At 44.6% G+C, this 16,995-nt stretch overlaps 1 protein-coding gene across 2 annotated transcripts in view; it reads left to right on the plus strand.

Moving 5' to 3' along the window:
* The window catches only part of VWA5B1 (von Willebrand factor A domain containing 5B1), an 84,257-nt gene that overhangs the window by 34,734 nt on the left and 32,528 nt on the right, over positions 1-16,995 (plus strand). For both annotated transcript variants that reach the window (XM_075191498.1, XM_075191499.1), the window contains exons 5-9: positions 1,014-1,144; positions 1,691-1,822; positions 3,370-3,494; positions 4,577-4,753; positions 12,097-12,207. In XM_075191498.1, coding sequence (XP_075047599.1) covers positions 1,014-1,144; positions 1,691-1,822; positions 3,370-3,494; positions 4,577-4,753; positions 12,097-12,207 — 676 coding nt within the window. The remainder of the gene's footprint in view (positions 1-1,013; positions 1,145-1,690; positions 1,823-3,369; positions 3,495-4,576; positions 4,754-12,096; positions 12,208-16,995) is intronic.

A 16,995-nucleotide genomic window follows, 5' to 3' on the forward strand; every position in this document is an offset into this window, starting at 1 on the left:
TATAGATTGATTGTATGGCTGAGGTACACAACCTCTGGTTCTCCAACTGTTGTAGAACTACAAATCCAAGCATGATTACTGTCATGGTAGGCTGGGACTAGAGAGAGTGCAGCTGATACGGGACCTGGAGATGAGGACCCCCTTTTTGAGCCCCCACTTTGAGCCCTCCCCCATTTTGAGCCCCTGCCCCACACTGCTCCGAAAAGACTCAGCAGATGCACAGAGAGCACATAAGCCAGACTTCACTTGCTCAAAAGAGGCTAGAGTGGTATCATCGAGCCTCTACCCAAATTTTGCTCTGGGGCTCAGTGAACCACTATTTCACTCCTGTCTGGGACTCTGGAATAGGTTGCCACCACAATACTTTCAGGCATTGTCACACATCACTCCATCTAGAGACACTACTATAGCATCACTATATAGTCCCTGCACCGTTAAGAAGGAATTACACAAAAAATGTATTAGTTTTATCTAGCAAAAAAAGAGTTAACAGACATTTTGATTTATATAGCTGTGCAGAGAGCAAACACGATGAAACACGTAAATCCTGACCGCCGGGCAAGTAACAGGACTCAAGATGTGAATGTTCTTTAATTCTTCTCTTGATCATTTACAACACTCCAATCCCTAGTCACGTCTTTAATAAAACCAAAAATTAAATAATGCAGGACACTTATTTACCCGCATACTGTGGGGATTTCCTCTCGGAGATCCTTAAAAGAAAGACGAGGACAAAAGTGTCCTTAATCAGGTTTTGTATCCGACATTTATTTATAACACAGGATCTTTTTATTACTGTAGAGAAATGCACAAAACAATTGTCTACAGGCAAATCCTTAACTGGTTTGTGCCTCACATCCAATATATTGTACAGATGGTTACACTTACACAATGCAGACGTATACACGTATAGACGTATACACCAATACAAGGGTACAGATAGTTATGCACCGTGCATGTTTAAGACATGTATAAGGTGGAGAATTAGAGTCAGATTTGGTGTCTGGTCCTAGGAGAGAAGCTGGACTATCAGGAGGCAACAAAAAGCTCTGTCTGGCCACCTTACTGGAGACAGAAGCCGTAAACGCCGTAGAGTATGAACTTACCTTCCACCTGGAGATCCGAGCACCTTACCTTCTAGCAGGTAAGTGACCACTGTGTAAGAGTGAACCACAGGAAGAGAGACACTAAGCTGCCGACAGAGACTGTCTGAGACTCAGCAAGAGACAGACCAGGTGACAGGATGAGATAACTGGAGGTAGACTGAGCCACAAGGTGTAGCTGACACCATTAACTACACGTAGAGACAGGAAAAAAACAGACAGCCTAAACCATAGGTGCAAAGTGACTGAACTACAGGTTACAGGTAGAGACAGCTTCAACTGGAGATAGAGACAGCTTTAACAATGGCTAGAACTGTCCTTAACTATAGATGGGAACAGCCTGAACTATAGGTAGAGACAGTTTGATCTACAAGTAGAGACAACCTAAAGTATGGCTAGAGACATCCTCAACTACAGATAGGGACAGTCTGAACTACAGGTTGAGACAGCCTAAACCATAGGGGGAAGACGACTGACCTAGAGGACAGAGACAGCCTGAACTACAGATAGAAACATCTTGAACTACAGGTAGACAGTCTAAGGGCACAGAAAGAGACCGATTGACAGACGCTACATCTGTATTACAGGTGTTGAGAGTCCCACCCACGAGATCCGAGCTGACGCCGACCCCTCCGCTCCTTCTGCCAAGAGCATCATGATCACACTGGCCAACAAGCACACGTATGACCGTCCTGTGGAGATCCTCATCCATCCCAGCGGTAATGGACATCTCTGAGCTACAGTCAGTCAGGTCCCTGTAGTTTGGTTTTAGAATGATTTGACAGGCAGGGTGAGGATGACATGGTCTTAAATCTAGGAGAACTTGTACAAGTATATTAATAGGAAAATATGAGTGTATGGGGTCCAGGGGCTGGATGGCAAATTTTAGAACGAGGGGCGAGACTCGGTTCAGCAGCCTATTAGGAACATTTTAAAGGGAAAAAAAAATACAGGTTTTCCAGTGACCCAGCCCAAGGGGTAGCCCACTATGGAACAAACGGCTGGCTGGGGGCTGAGAAGTTTGGCTGAGAATTGGGAGCTCCCGGGGACACATGACGCTGGATGGTTGGCCCGAGACGATGAATCCAGGAGATGCAGCAGATGTTGCATTAGATCTTCAGATTTTTATTGATGACCTGAGATTTATTACTGATTAATCAGACGGCAGATCTCGGTTTGCCACATAGCTATAATATCCGCACAGAGACTGATCTGATTGTCTCGTTGAAGGCTTGTGCGTCATCGCGGTTAATATGTTGAGGCAACAGATGTTATTTCACCAGCCCGTGTTACATTGTATCACTGATCCATGGCGCTAGGAAGTGGGGAATAATTTATTGTGCGTACACAGAATGTTATATTAGACTGAAGTATATATCAATTTCTATTCAAAGTGTAATGCCTTTATGAGATTATATTTAGATATAATTAGTGGCCGAGTTATGATTTACTAAACATGCCTTAAATTGCGGTCTCTAGAATATTTATTTAAAAGTGAACGCAACACATTTATTTAACTCATATCCCTCAATGGATAATCAGCTAAATTGCAGCTTGTAGTTATTCATTTTTCTGTTTACTTAAAGTGGGAAAATAAGAATATACTCAACTTGTTTTTAACCTATCTACTTGTGAGCTGGACATTTCAACTGACCCCAGTTCCCTATTTCCTGCAATAGAACTGAGAAGCCACACCTATTATTAGCTTGTTACTTTGTTGCAAAAAAACAGATCTCTGCAGAACACTTAACCCTCAGCGATTCCAAGATGCTGCTATTGGCAGATACTCTATTTCAACCATAAGGCAGTTGAAAATGAATTCAAAAGTAAACAGATCGTTGTATTCTCAATTAAGGAAAGTGAGCTTATAAATTAAAGACGTGAGTGGATGATTCCTTTAAGGGAGGGGGGGAGTAATATGGGACCCCCTGTACTAAGGCTGACCTACTTTTCAACCGTCATCAATCCTATATCTAGATTGATTACTGCTCTACTGTAAATAGAAAATCCAAAGCTATTTTGCTGCTCACATTGGATTAGAAATGGTTATTGACAGTCCATCTTTCACTGTTAAGCATCTCCATATACAAATTCTACTGTTACTGCTGTCCAGAGGTTTATTGTATAGTGCTTTTTAGTTTAAGTTAATGGATAGTAAGTCTGTTTAGTACCAAACAATATAAACACTTTGTGCAAATCTAAGATGCAAAGAACCATACACAGTGTACCCATGTAATGTAATGCTTTATGACTTACTTGCGTACAGAACCCCACTTCCCGCACATCCTCATGGAAGATGGCGATATGACCCCGTACGAGTACGAACAGTTCCTGAGAGGGAAGAGTGACTTCATCAGAGGGACCAAAAAAGACCCCAGTGCAGAGAAAAAGGTAAAATAACATAGAATCTATTCCAGAGGAAGCACCATTGACTTATGAATTAGGGGGCAATCATTATTTATTATTTAAGGGGCAAAATTAATTTCTAATGAACTTTTTTTTAATTTTATTTTTTATTATACTAAGGGAGCAATATTATAGTATTATTAGATTATAGGGCCAATCTGTAGTGCCACATGTCTGCACTCAATAAATATTGTCCCCATTAGCAATCAAGTCGTATTGATCACCTTAATATAATTATATATTCATAAGTTAACCCGTGCATGATACTCATGCATTCTAGTCAAATCAAGCTACTTAAGGTGTTAAAAAGGATCTTGTCATGCATTTGGGCCTAGCCCAGGCCTCCTCAGGGGAAGAGCGTTACTTCCCGACGCAAGTGCCCTTTTTAATGTGGTTTTGTCCACATGTCACCACCTCATCATTTTTCTCCATCACCTCATTCTTCATCTTTATCGCCACATCTATCCAGATGTCTATCCAGACACAGGGATCCTGAGTATCACACTCCTCTCGCTCTGTCACCCCCGGCAACCACCAACCACTCCCCACTGTCACCCCCGGCAACCACCAACCACTCCCAACTGTCACCCCCGGCAACAACCAACCACTCCCAACTGTCACTTCTCCTTCAAGAAATATATATATATATATTTAAAATCTTTATAAACACTTTTAACAATTAACAAATTAAATTAACAAATTAAAAACATCTTAGTATACCAAATTTCAGCCCTTTCTGAGTTTTTTTCCCCACACACACTAAGAATTTAGTAGGTCAGTGTATAACTCCGCCCAGCAGGTGGCGCTGCAGCAAATTTCAGCCCTTTCTGAGTTTTTTCCCCCCACACATACTAAGGATTTAGTAGGTCAGTGTATAACTTCGCCCAGCAGGTGGCGCTGCAGCTTGTTTTTTTTTTTTCCACACACAGACACACGCCACTAGGCTTTTATATAGTAGATATTGCCCCCCTCAAATATATTCTGATAATATTGCCCTCTTAATATCATGCAAAATAGAATTCGCCCCATCTGGTATTTAAACATTTTCTCTTTTATTTCCCCGACAGACGGAGATAATCCGCAAGCGTCTCATTAAGGATATTTGTCACCATCCGGTCGTGATGCTGAATTTCTGCCCCGATCTTCAGTCCGCCCAGACCGACCTCAGCAAAACGCAGGGAGAGTTCATCTTTCTCATCGACCGCAGCGGCAGCATGAGCGGCGTCAGCATCACCAGAGTCAGGGTAATGTGGGGGGGGACGCCTCGGGGAAACAGGTGCACCCCCGGAATTTTAGCATCCTATTTACTGTCACTTGTCAATGTAGCCTCCTCTTTTTGCTTCTATCAATAAATTCCTTACTTTCTAAAGCCCAGAGAATACCAATAGATAGATGGAGCAGATAGTGCAGAAAAAGAGGGATTTTAAAGCGCATTTTGTCAGTAGTGAACAAATAGGGATAATTCCAGGAAGGAATCTCTTAATCCGAGTCCTTCCTTGGAAAATAGGGACAGTGTACAATATTGTGTTCTAGAGTGTATGAGATGATAGCTAGGATCTGATTGGTTGCTATGGACACAGGGGCAAACGCAGGATTTGTAGAGGGGGTTTCCCACACCACATCACCAGTGGGTGTGACCAGCATGCATGGGGGCATAGCTATAATATTAGACAGTGTTTGGCTGCTCTCCAACGCTTCCTATCCCCATAATATACATGGGCAATGCTGTGTGCACTACTGTTAGGTGTACGCAGCTCTCCCTTTTCAAGCAGAGCCGTGTGAAGCGGGAGCAGAGTCCAGCCACCTCAATTATACAGTGCCCCAGCCTTGGAGGGGGGTTTCTAGGCACTAGGAAACCCCCCCTCGGTTTGCCTATGGGGCAACATCTCCACTTTACCTTCTTACAAGGTTTGAAAAATCTACAACTAAGTTTCTTAATGCAAAGTTAGACTTGCATACCTGACAATATTACCTATTTAAAAACAGGGGTATGCTTGGCCCTGTCCCCCGTCTTCCTTTATCTATAGATCGCCCCCTCTGTTTTCCACCACATTTACTCCCATGTGCAGTTAACCAATTGGGCGTGTTGGGAAAAATAAAGGGAGCATTAGAATTTCCAAGAAAGTAGGTGTATTTGCAGTGCGACTAAATAACTAGGCACCCCGAGATTCATCTTATTCCTTGTGAACTGATATGTCTGAATTCTCGTGACTATTGGTCCCGCCCACACACTGCTGCCTCCGCTCTGTGCCGGGGGCTGAAAGCCTTTTGCGGTTGACGAGATCTCTCCATAGACTGCAATAGCCGCAGTGCCATCTACAGGCAACGCAACGTTATTGCAAAGACAAAAGCAAATTTGCCATGTGGATTTGCTCCTAATATTCGAGTGACGGCCACCATAGGTAGAGGTAGCCGACTGCAGAAGTGCTTTGTATTCTGCTAAGAAAAAAAGTCTTGTTTAGACCAATTTAGATAATAAAAACAAGAAAAACCTTATTGCTACACATGTCTTAGAAACTGCAGCTTAAGTCATTATGAAATCCATTAGCAGCTCCCAGAGGGGGGCCCAGAGCTGCGTCTCTATCCTCGGATGTTCCATGGAGACACAGTTCTGTTTCTCCGCTTACAATGGAGCAGCCGTTTTATTATAGAAAAATGCATTAAAACTATATGTATCCAGACCTTGTGATGTGTGGTAGCACCTGGTAGAGAGCTGTGAGGAGCCCTGGGACTTGTCACGGTCATGTAAGGCCATAGCTGTGAATTATGGATTGTACAACATTATTAGTACGACAGGTGTTTAAAAGAGAAACCAAGGGACAGAGGGGGCTTCTTGTGTAGACAGTGGGCGGGAGGGTTAAATCACCTCCTGTGGCTGCGAAGAGGGAGATGGAGACGCCGTAGGAGCAGCGTTGAGCGGATAAAGACGGGGACTGCTGGTATCAGGTCATCAGCGGGCCAGGCAAGCGATTCCCTGCGGGGAGCTCTTCGTGTCAGTAGCAGAGCTGTGTGGAAACGTTCGGGACTGCAGGTGTCAGAAAATGTGATAAGAAAACACGACGCCACCAGCGCTGCGGAAACCAACGGGAAAGCCAAGTGAACAGCACAATAACTCAACAGCCTTATTGCAAATAAAAGCAGCAACAATTTGTGCTTTCTAAATCTCCGTAAGATTCTTTGCAAATTATTTTTATTAACTTTGCTGTCTTCAGGCAGAAAAATAAGCAGATAATGAAATGGTCTCAAGCCAAATCTATTTGTGAGCTGGAGACGTCGGCCGACGTGCATCAGTTCATTTTGAAAAGAGAGTAGTCTGAGCTCTCGTTAACATGTGGGTGACGGTAGATAGGATGCAATCACAGGCAAACGGTTAAGCTGATTAATTTGATTAGATGGAAAAATGATATTCAGAATGATGGCATTGAAGCTAATTGATGAGTGTGCATCGTAATGGTATCATTAAGGTCCAGCAGTCTCATAACTATCCTACAGCGCACTTGAACGCAAATCTCTTCTGCTCTGTCAGATCAAAATTGTAATGTGTGTGATGCAATTTTTATACCATATAAAAGAACCATCTCCATTTTCATTTTGAATAGACCTTTGAGACGTGGATCGGAGGGGATATAAGGATGGCTTCCTGTAACTGTGAGATGTGGACTAAAACACTAGTATCTCGCTGTTCAAAAAGTCCACTCCTATCCCAAAAGACCCCCAGTTTGCATTGCTATTTTGTATTACTCCACTGTGGATTCTAAACTTCCATTGACCCCTGTAACCCTTCGTGCATGTCCTTAGGTTTTAGTCCTTGAGAAGATTTGGGTGGTTAGTGCCTGATTAGGAGACATCAAAAATGTTTTGCTAAATGAAATCCTAAACCATATCATCGTCTATCTAAAATAGGCTCCTTGGCTTCACCGTGGGGAGATTGTATATAGTTATTATCAGATTTGCAGCATTATCAGTGGGGGGGACGGGACATGAAAGATGGAGGAGAGTGAAGGCGAGAGACCGACAGACAGAAATAGAGAGAGACTGAGGAAGAGAAAGAGAGTAAGCGAGAGGTTGTAAGAGATAAAGAGGCAACATGACAGTCTGACAAACCATAGAGCCATTGATTGACTGATTGATTGACTAGCGGGAGCCGAGAGCCTCTGAAGACAATGAGTAAATAGCAGACAATAGACAGACACAAAAGCAACGCAGCTCTCCCATTACCTCCTAGAGGAAAAACATCTTCCTTCCAGCCCCCGCATCCTCGTCTACACCCAAAGACGCATTTTTTTTTTTGATCCTGCATTTCACATGCAATAACGAAATGTATAATTATTTTCAAAGCGTAAAATATAATTAACACCCAATGAAGTTTCACATAACCAGCTATTGAAGCTGTCGCGTCTACTGGAGCTGCCAGGATCGGCGGGAATCGTTTAATGAGAAAATAGGAGGTTAGGTCTCTCTCTTGTAATAAAACCCCGGCCCCCCTGTAGCGAAGTTTAACCCTTACCTCCCCAGCCTGCTCTCGGCCTCACCACAGGCCCCGCTATCAATGTATAACAACCTATATATATCATGACTTTAACAGCGTGACGCGTGTCTGGCGCACAAGGTACGCTCATAAGAGTGAGACAAAGTCTTCTACTTTTCTACAGTCTAATTATCTCTAATTGTATTAAATTTACCCTCTTCTATAATTGCTTTGTTGAGAGAGAATTTCAGATCCATCAGACTTTTGATATATTTGCATATAATTAAGAATAACCTCGCAGCAGCTTTCATCGCCGGCACAGACTGTACGAAAGCAATTAGGAAATTAGGTTTGACAAAAGGGAAAAGGATTTATGAGGAAACTGCTCTCTCCCCCCCCCAATAATCTGATATCTGCTGCTAAAATGAACGCCCAGCCAACCTATACAGGGCGTAACCAGCAGCCACAGTGCTGGGTAGGGGAGTGTAGATTACCAGCATTTCATATCTTCCTACAGTCCTGATTTTGTGAAACAGTCCCTATTTTTAGTGGTCAAAATTAAGCCCGGATTTGTGGAAAGGTTGCTGGGTGGACATGAGGCATCTTGTCTATTCTCCAGGAATGTCTCGGAGACTCCTGAATTTCGAGGCGTCCTCCTGGGAAATTAGGTCACCCTCCCAGATCCGGGTCGTTTTTCTTATTTAGTGGCAGAGCCTTGAGACATGATTCAAATCATCATGGCCGCCCTCCTCTGCGTGAGATGCGATTAGTGAGTCAAGTCATTATGACAGCCCCCGACTGCCCCCTGACTGCCCCTGACTTCCCCCGACTGCTCCCTGACTGCCCCCTGACTGCCCCTGACTGCCCCTGACTTCCCCCGACTGCTCCCTGACTGCCTCCGACTGTCCCCCGACTGCTTCTTGACTGCCCCTTGACTCCCTCCGACTGCCCCCTGACTGCTCCCTGACTTCCCCCCGACTGCTTCTTGACTGCCCCCTGACTCCCTCCGACTGCCCCCAGACTGCTCCCTGACTGCCCCCTGACTCCCTCCAACTGCTCCCTGACTTCCCCCCGACTGCTTCTTGACTGCCCCCTGACTGCCCCTGACTGCTCCCTGACTGCCTCCTGACTGCCCCCCCGACTGCCTCCAACTGTCCCCCAACTGCTCCCTGACTGCCCCCGACTGCTCCCTGACTGCCCCCCGACTGTCCCCCGACTGCCCCCTGACTGCCCCTGACTGCTCCCTGACTTCCCCCCGACTGCTTCTTGACTGCCCCCTGACTTCCCCCCGACTGCCCCCTGACTCCCTCCGACTGCTCCCTGACTGCCCCCGACTGCTCCCTGACTGCCCCCCGACTGCTCCCTGACTGCCTCCGACTGTCCCCCGACTGCTCCCTGACTGCCCCCGACTGCTCCATCACTGCCTCCGACTGCTCCCTGACTGCCCCCCGACTGCTCCCTGACTGCCCTCCAACTGCCCCCTGACTCCCTCCGACTGCTCCCTGACTGCTCCCTGACTGCCTTCTGACTGCTCCCTGACTGCCTTCTGACTGCCCCGGAACTGCTCCCTGACTGCCCCCCCGACTGTCCCCCAACTGCTCCCTGACTGCCCCTCGACTGCTCCATGACTGCCTCTGACTGCTCCATTACTGCTTCCTGACTACCTTTCGACTGTTCCCCGACTGCTCCCTGACTGCCTCGGACTGCCCCCCAACTGCTCCCTGACTGCTCCCCGATAGCTCCCTGACTGCTTCCTGACTACCTCCAACTGCCCCCTGACTGCTCCCTGACTGTCCCCCGACTGCTCCCTGACTGCTCCCCGATAGCTCCCTGACTGCCTTCTGACTGCCCCGGAACAGCTCCCTGACTGCCTCCGACTGTCCCCTGACTGCTTCCTGACTGCCTCCTGACTGCCCCGGGACTGCTTCCTGTCTACCTTCAACCGCCCCCCGACTGCTCCCTGACTGACTCCTGACTGCCCAGGGACTGTTCCCTGACTGCCTCCAACTGCCCCTCGACTGCTCTCGGACTGCCCCCCGACTGCCTCCGACTGCTCCCTGACTGCTCCCTGACTGCCCCGGGACTGCTCCCTGACTGCCTCCTGACTGCCCCGGGACTGCTCCCTGACTGCCTCCGACTGTTCCCCGACTGCTCCCTGACTGCTGCCTGCACCTCGATGGCTATTACTGAAATCCACAATCATGCCCAAGGCGACACTGCTAAAATGACTGTATCTTTAATAAAACATAAATGTATCTCTAGTGAATGCATCAAATATATTGCTGGAAACATACTATTAATATTTAATAACCCCTGTGCAGTGATACAATGCTATAGATTAAATATTATACAGTCATGACCGAAAGTTTTGAGAATGACACAAATATTGTTTTTCACAAAGTTTGCTGCAGTCAGTTTTTATGATGCAATTTGCATATACTCCAGAATGTCATGAAGAGTGATCAGATGAATTGCAATTAAATTCAAAGTTCCTCTTTGCCATGACAGTGAACTTTATCCCCAAAACAACATTTCCACTGCATTTCAGCCCTGCCACAAAAGGACCAGCTGACATCAGGTCAGTGATTCTCTCGTTAACACAGGTGAGAGTGTTGAAAAGGACAAGGCTGGAGATCACACTGTCATGCTGATTGAGTTAGAATAACAGACTGGAAGCTTTAAAAGGAGAGTAGTGCTTGAAATCATTGTCCTTCCTCTGTTAACCCTGGTTACCTGCAAGGAAACACGTGCAGTCATCATTGCTTTGCACAAAAAGGGCTTCACAGGCAGAGATATTGCTGCTAGTAAGATTGCACCTAAATCAACCATTTATTGGATCATCTAGAACTTCAAGGAGAGAGGTAGAATAGTTGTGAAGAAGGCTTCAGAGCGCCCAAGAATGTCCAGCAAGTGCCAGGACCGTCTCCTAAAGTTGATTCAGCTGTGGTATTGGGGCACCACCAGTGCAGAGTTTGCTCAGGAATGGCAGCAGGCAGGTGTGAGTACATCTATACGCACAGTGAGGCAAAGACTTTTGGAGGATAGCCTGGTGATAAGAAGACCAGCAAAGAAGCCACTTCTCTCCAGGAAAAACATCAGGGACAGACTGATATTCTGCAAAAGGTACAGGGATTGGACTGCTGTGGACTGGGGTAAAGTCATTTTCTCTGAAGAATCCACTTTCAGATTATTTGGGGAATCTGGAAAAATGCTTGTCCAGAGAAGGAAAGGTGAGCGCTACCATCAATCCTGTGTCATGCCAACAGTAAAGCATCCTGAGACCATTCATGTGTGGGGTTGCTTCTCAGCCAAGGGAGTGGGCTCACTCACAATTTTGCCTAAGAACACAGCCATGAATAAAGAATGGTACCAAAACATCCTCCAAGAGCAACTTCTCCCAACCATCCAAGAACAGTTTGGTGATGAACGATGCCTTTTCCAGCATGAAGGAGCACCTTGGGTCCATGGCCAGGAAACTCCCCAGACCTTAATCCCATTGAGAACTTGTGGTCAATCCTCAAGAGGCGGGTGGACAAACAAAAACCCACATATTCTGACAAACTCCAAGCATTGATTAGACAAGAATGGGCAGCCATCAGTCAGTATGTGGTCCAGAAGTTGATTGACAGCATGTTAGGGCGAATTGCAGAGGTCTTCAAAAAGAAGGGTCAACACTGACTCTTTGCATAAACTTAATGTAATTGTCAATAAAAGCCTTTGACACTTATTAAATGCTTGTAATGTTACTTCAGTATACCATAGCAACATCTGACAAAAAGGTCTAAAAACATTAAGGTAGCAAACTTCGTGGAAAATAATACTTGTGTCATTCTCAAAACTTTTGGCCATGACTGTAGAGACTGAATTGTGATAAATGATGTATGTGGTGAACAAAGTCAATGAACAGAGCTGTTTTAGAGTGGACCTGTCGCCTATTCACTATGGAGGCAGCCATTTTGTGGGAGGAACCACTATTCATTAGCATGCAACCAATCAATTTACTAGGAACTGGTGACATCCCAAAATAGCTGCTTTTACTGTGTGTAGGTCTGTACACTTTAAAGGGATATTTTACTGAAATATAAAAAAAATTATATCTCTATTATCTTGTGCCCACAGGATGCCATGCTAGTCATTCTGAAAAGTCTTATGCCAACGTCGCTCTTCAATATCATCGGCTTTGGTTCAACATTCAAGTCTTTGTTCCCCTGTAGCCAGAGCTATAATGAGGTAAGTGCGTTATATTATCCTATATATATTAAATGTAAATCACTGATAAAATTGAACTGAAATGATAGAAACTAGGATCACTCTCAAAACAATAAACATACAGTATATCTTTTTTTTCTTTCTTTACAAATAATTTACAAAAGAGTTGAAGGTCGCCTTAAAACTATTTATTTTAGCACATGTAAAATGTTTTCAGTATGTGGCTGGCAACCCTAGATCGATAAAGTTTTTGAAAGACAAAGAACTTAATCGCGTTCCTATGTCTGTCTGACCCTAACAACCCAGGGCACGATTCATTACCAAATGTCAAAACGAACGTAATGTACGCTTTTTAAAAAAACGCACGTACGTTGGGCGTACACACGTTCATACTCAGCAAGAAGCGGATGTGAGGATACGTCTGGTGATGAATACGGGTCTAGGTCCACTCTGCTCTGACAGACAATACACTGCAGGATACGTCCAATACATATGTGGAATCTAAAGTCACAAAAGAGTGTACAGAATAAAATATATATATATTCAATTAATGTCACTTGTTAATAATATAGTCATTCATGATAAAACATTACATTGTTTTCAAAAAAGTGTTGTTCTTTTTTTCCTATTCCATTAAATACATGTATTAGGATGATATTAATGCCTACTGTACATAAAAAAACATTTTTACAGTTACTCCTGACTGCAAACACATGTTATAGCTGTATACACAGCCGTCACTATCACTCAGCACTTACACCCGACCTGTAATTGGTGCAAGTGATGTGACTGAAAACTTTACAGATGCCCAAAGCTTGAATCGGAATCTGCTGTGTGTTCTCCAGCTTGGCACGCTCTTACTGTATATTGACTCACACATACGCCCAGTCCTCTCCCCGTCCACCCCTGAAATTGGAGGCTGTAATAGGTGCCCTTCGAGCGCGAAGATGAATTGAACGTTGCTGAATTCACTGGCGTATGGTCTGGTGTTGGGCATGCGCAGAGTAATTATGCCCGTTGTACGCAACAAATCACCAGTTACTCTCCTTAATGAATCAGGCCGCCAATGTTTGTCATGCAGTTCCTGGATCCTGGTTGGAATGGTCAGAGGAGTCTTTTGTGGCTTAAAAATGCTTCCAAAACATTTACAATTGCTGGAAACATGTTGCATAGATATTCTCCTTAATGCATCTGTAACGGGGCGGATGGTTGGCACCCCAGAAGTAGTGAAGGAGAAGTAGTAGTAGTAGAAGGAAGAATTCAACATGCCCGGTGGTATGATAGAGAGGCGAAGGTCCCCCCCAGTAGTGTTGGAATGAAACAAGGAACACAGGGCTAAAACTGTATAAACTCATCAATTTATTCCCTTTGCTTGTGGCCTAAGGTTTACATAGGTCACTGAAAAAATATATTCCACTTTGAATTTAGGCACTGTGCTTCAGTGAAATGTACTTTTGGAGACAACCAGTTGCTAACGAGTTAGATAGATCATTACATCAAATGCCTGTTCAGGAAGTTGGTGTCCGGCAGATGCAAGGGGGAGGTGGGTGTGCAGGGCTCGGCAAATCACATCATTTTGTCTCTAATTTATCCCACTTCTGTAGGAAGTAGGAAATGGGCGGAGCAAGGAAACTGCCTTACTCTCCCAGGAGTCCTGGAGACCTACCTGGAATTTGGGAGTCTTCCGCACATTCAGGGAGAGTTGGCAAATATGGGTTAGATGCTTCTAGTTCACTTCATGATATACAGAACCCATGAGGGTAAATTGTAATCCACAGGATTAAGTGACATTTCAGCTGACGCATGAAGCTTATTTACTTGTACAAGGTGAAATCAGTAGTCAACTTGATGTATGCGTGACTCCTGAGCTCCATAAACAACAGCAATTCTGCACAATAAAGGAATTCCAGTGTAAATGACAGTGTCCACTTAGCAATCCGTCTAATGCAGTGTTTCCCAAACCCAGTCCTCTGGTACCAATAACAGTGCAGGTTTTCTAGGTCACAAGTGAAATAATTATACCACCTGTGGATTTGTTACAATGTGTCAGTCAGTAATGAATACACCTCTGCTCCAGCAAAGAGATATGGAAAACAAGCACTGTTAGGGGTACCTGAGAACTGGGTTTAGGAAACACTGGTCTAATGGAATAAACAGCTCTCTCCCAGCAACTGTAGGGTTAAACAACTTGTATTCTCTCAGCAGCAACCAGTTTAGGATGTTTCACAATAGAAACAAACTTATGATGCACTATAGACAAACTCTTGTGGTAAATGATTGTTCTCTATGTCCCAGTCATCTTGTAGATAACTTTAAATACAGCAGATTTGGCTGGAACAAACTCTTCCTTTAGACATGTGCTATAACACCTCTCAATAGCAATATTACAGTCATGGTCAGAGGTTTTAATAACACAGTTTGATGTCTCACTTTCATAACTTCAGCATAGCAAAGCAAAGGAAACTTATCTGTCTTCATATGAGTCCTGCTGACATCTCATGGGCAATGGCAAGTTGGGTCTTTTCCTATACTGTAAAGGTGCTTCTTTCTGGGCTGGCTGCAAACATCCCTCAGGACAACAATTCAGCCATAGATTCAGTGGCTCTTTATGGGAATATCCTATATTAGCTCAGCCAGCAGTCACACATCACTTCTCACACAAGCCGGTCTGTTTTTGGCTTCTCCCCTTTTTCCCAAAAATCTCCTGGAACCTTCTAATTCATTCACTGCAGTTTGCCCACTCCAAAATGGCCACCACAATTCGCATTTAACTTCCCAGAGGCACTCTGGGGAACTGTAGTTTTCTGAACGAGTGTATACAGTAATATACCTGGGATTTGCAGGGGATTACACATCTTTGTATGTATGCAGATTATAAACTGATTCTGGATAGAACAATCGCGGTTCGAATGTTCTCCCTGTGGTCGCATGGGGTTTCCTCTGGGTGCTCCTTGTTCCTCCCATACTCCCAAAAAAAAAATATTATTTTAGGGAACTTAGATTGTAAGCTCCAGTGGAGCAGGGACTGATTTGAATAAGATATATTCTATACAGCTCTGCATGAAACGGTGGCGCTATATAAATAAACGGTACATAATAATGGATATTTACTCTGTTGTGTCCTGATGAATCACTTGCGTGTAACAAGGGTGTTGTGTGTAAACTAATTCGGGGGAAGATGAAGGGAATGTGAGCTTTCAGGACTATTCCCCTGAGTCTGTGACAAGTCCTTTAATCACGGCTAGTGGAGCGCGACATCCTCTTTCATCAGACCTGGGGTGAGACGCAGCAGAGATACTACAAAGGAAATTAGACTAAAATATACACACTGTGCCCAATAACAGGGCTCACGTGTCCTAGTTCTACGAGGACCGGCTGGATTTTTGACAGCTTGAATTATTGATCTTTATTTATTTGTATGTCGTAGTCGTGGAAGAAAGTCCTGGGTATGAGAGATACGACTCAGAAGAAGTTACATGTTACATGGACGAACATTAAGTTACACAAAACATAGAGTTTGTGGAGCATCTGTCAGCTGATATGGTTTTATGCAACAAGATTTATATATATAAAGTACTTCAAGTCTGAGGTACAGATTATATATCAAAGCACATCCTGAGGTTGATTCAGAAGTTATTTTTATGGTTTATTTATAGAGAGTATTTATTCATTCAGATTAGTCCCTATCCCAATGGAGCTTACACTCTAAATTCTCTACCACACAAACACACAGACTAGGGTTAATTACATCAGAAGCCAATTAACCTGCCAGTATGTTTTTGACTGTAGGAAACAGGAGCACCCGGAGGAAACTCGCGCAACCACGGGGAGAACATACAAACAAAACACAGATAATAACCCTGGTTGAGATTAAACAAATGGCCCCAGCGATGTGAGGCAGCAATGCTAACCACTGTGTCATAGGGCACTCGCTGCTGTAGTGCAGAGACTGACCCTCTCTGTCCTGTCCCTATCACCTGTCAGTCACTGCACTACAGTGAGAGAAGGAGGACAGGTGACAGGGGACTCCGGTCATCCCGCACTTCTCCTGTAATCAGGGATGGTTGGAGCGCATGGGGAGGTGAGGGGAGACCAATTAGGGGCCTTGAGGATAGGTGAGAACCTCATATCTGCTATCTCTCTCTAACTTCCCCTCCCACTCTCTCTCCCTCCCACTCTCTCTTTCTCTCTCTCCCACTCCCCTTCTCCTTCTCTCTCCCTCCCACTCTCTCACTCTCCCTCTCCCACTCTCCTCTCACCTCTCTCACTTTCCCTCTATCTCCCACTCTCCGTCTCCATCTCTCTCCCACTCTCACTCTCTCTCTCTTCTCTTTGTCTCTCACTCTAACTCTCCCTCTCCTCTCTCCCACTCTCTCTCTCTCACTCTACCTCTCCCCCATTCTCCCTCTCTCTCACTTTACCTCTCTCACCCACGTTGTCTCTCTCTCTCCCTCCCTCTCCCTCTCCCTCTATCTACCACTCTCCCTCTCCTTCTCCCCCCATTCTCTCTCCCACTCTCCTTCTCCCTCTCTCTCTCCCACTCTCACCTCTCCCACTCTCCCTCTCTCTCTCTCTCTCTCTCTCGAACTGTGAATAAGAATCACAAGTCCGAGAATAAACAGGATTCAAACTTTATTTCACATGGGAAAATTTCCCTGTTTATTCTGGAATGACTATACATTATATATAGTTACTATACATAAAATATATTACTACACAATATATATGATACATTGTATCAGTGACAGGAGAATGCATGCAATGTAGATGCTTAGGATACCTGTATGTACAGTGGATGGAGGTCTTGAG

Source organism: Mixophyes fleayi, chromosome 11 (assembly GCF_038048845.1).
Source record: "Mixophyes fleayi isolate aMixFle1 chromosome 11, aMixFle1.hap1, whole genome shotgun sequence".
In the NCBI taxonomy this organism is placed as follows: Eukaryota; Metazoa; Chordata; class Amphibia; order Anura; family Limnodynastidae; genus Mixophyes; species Mixophyes fleayi.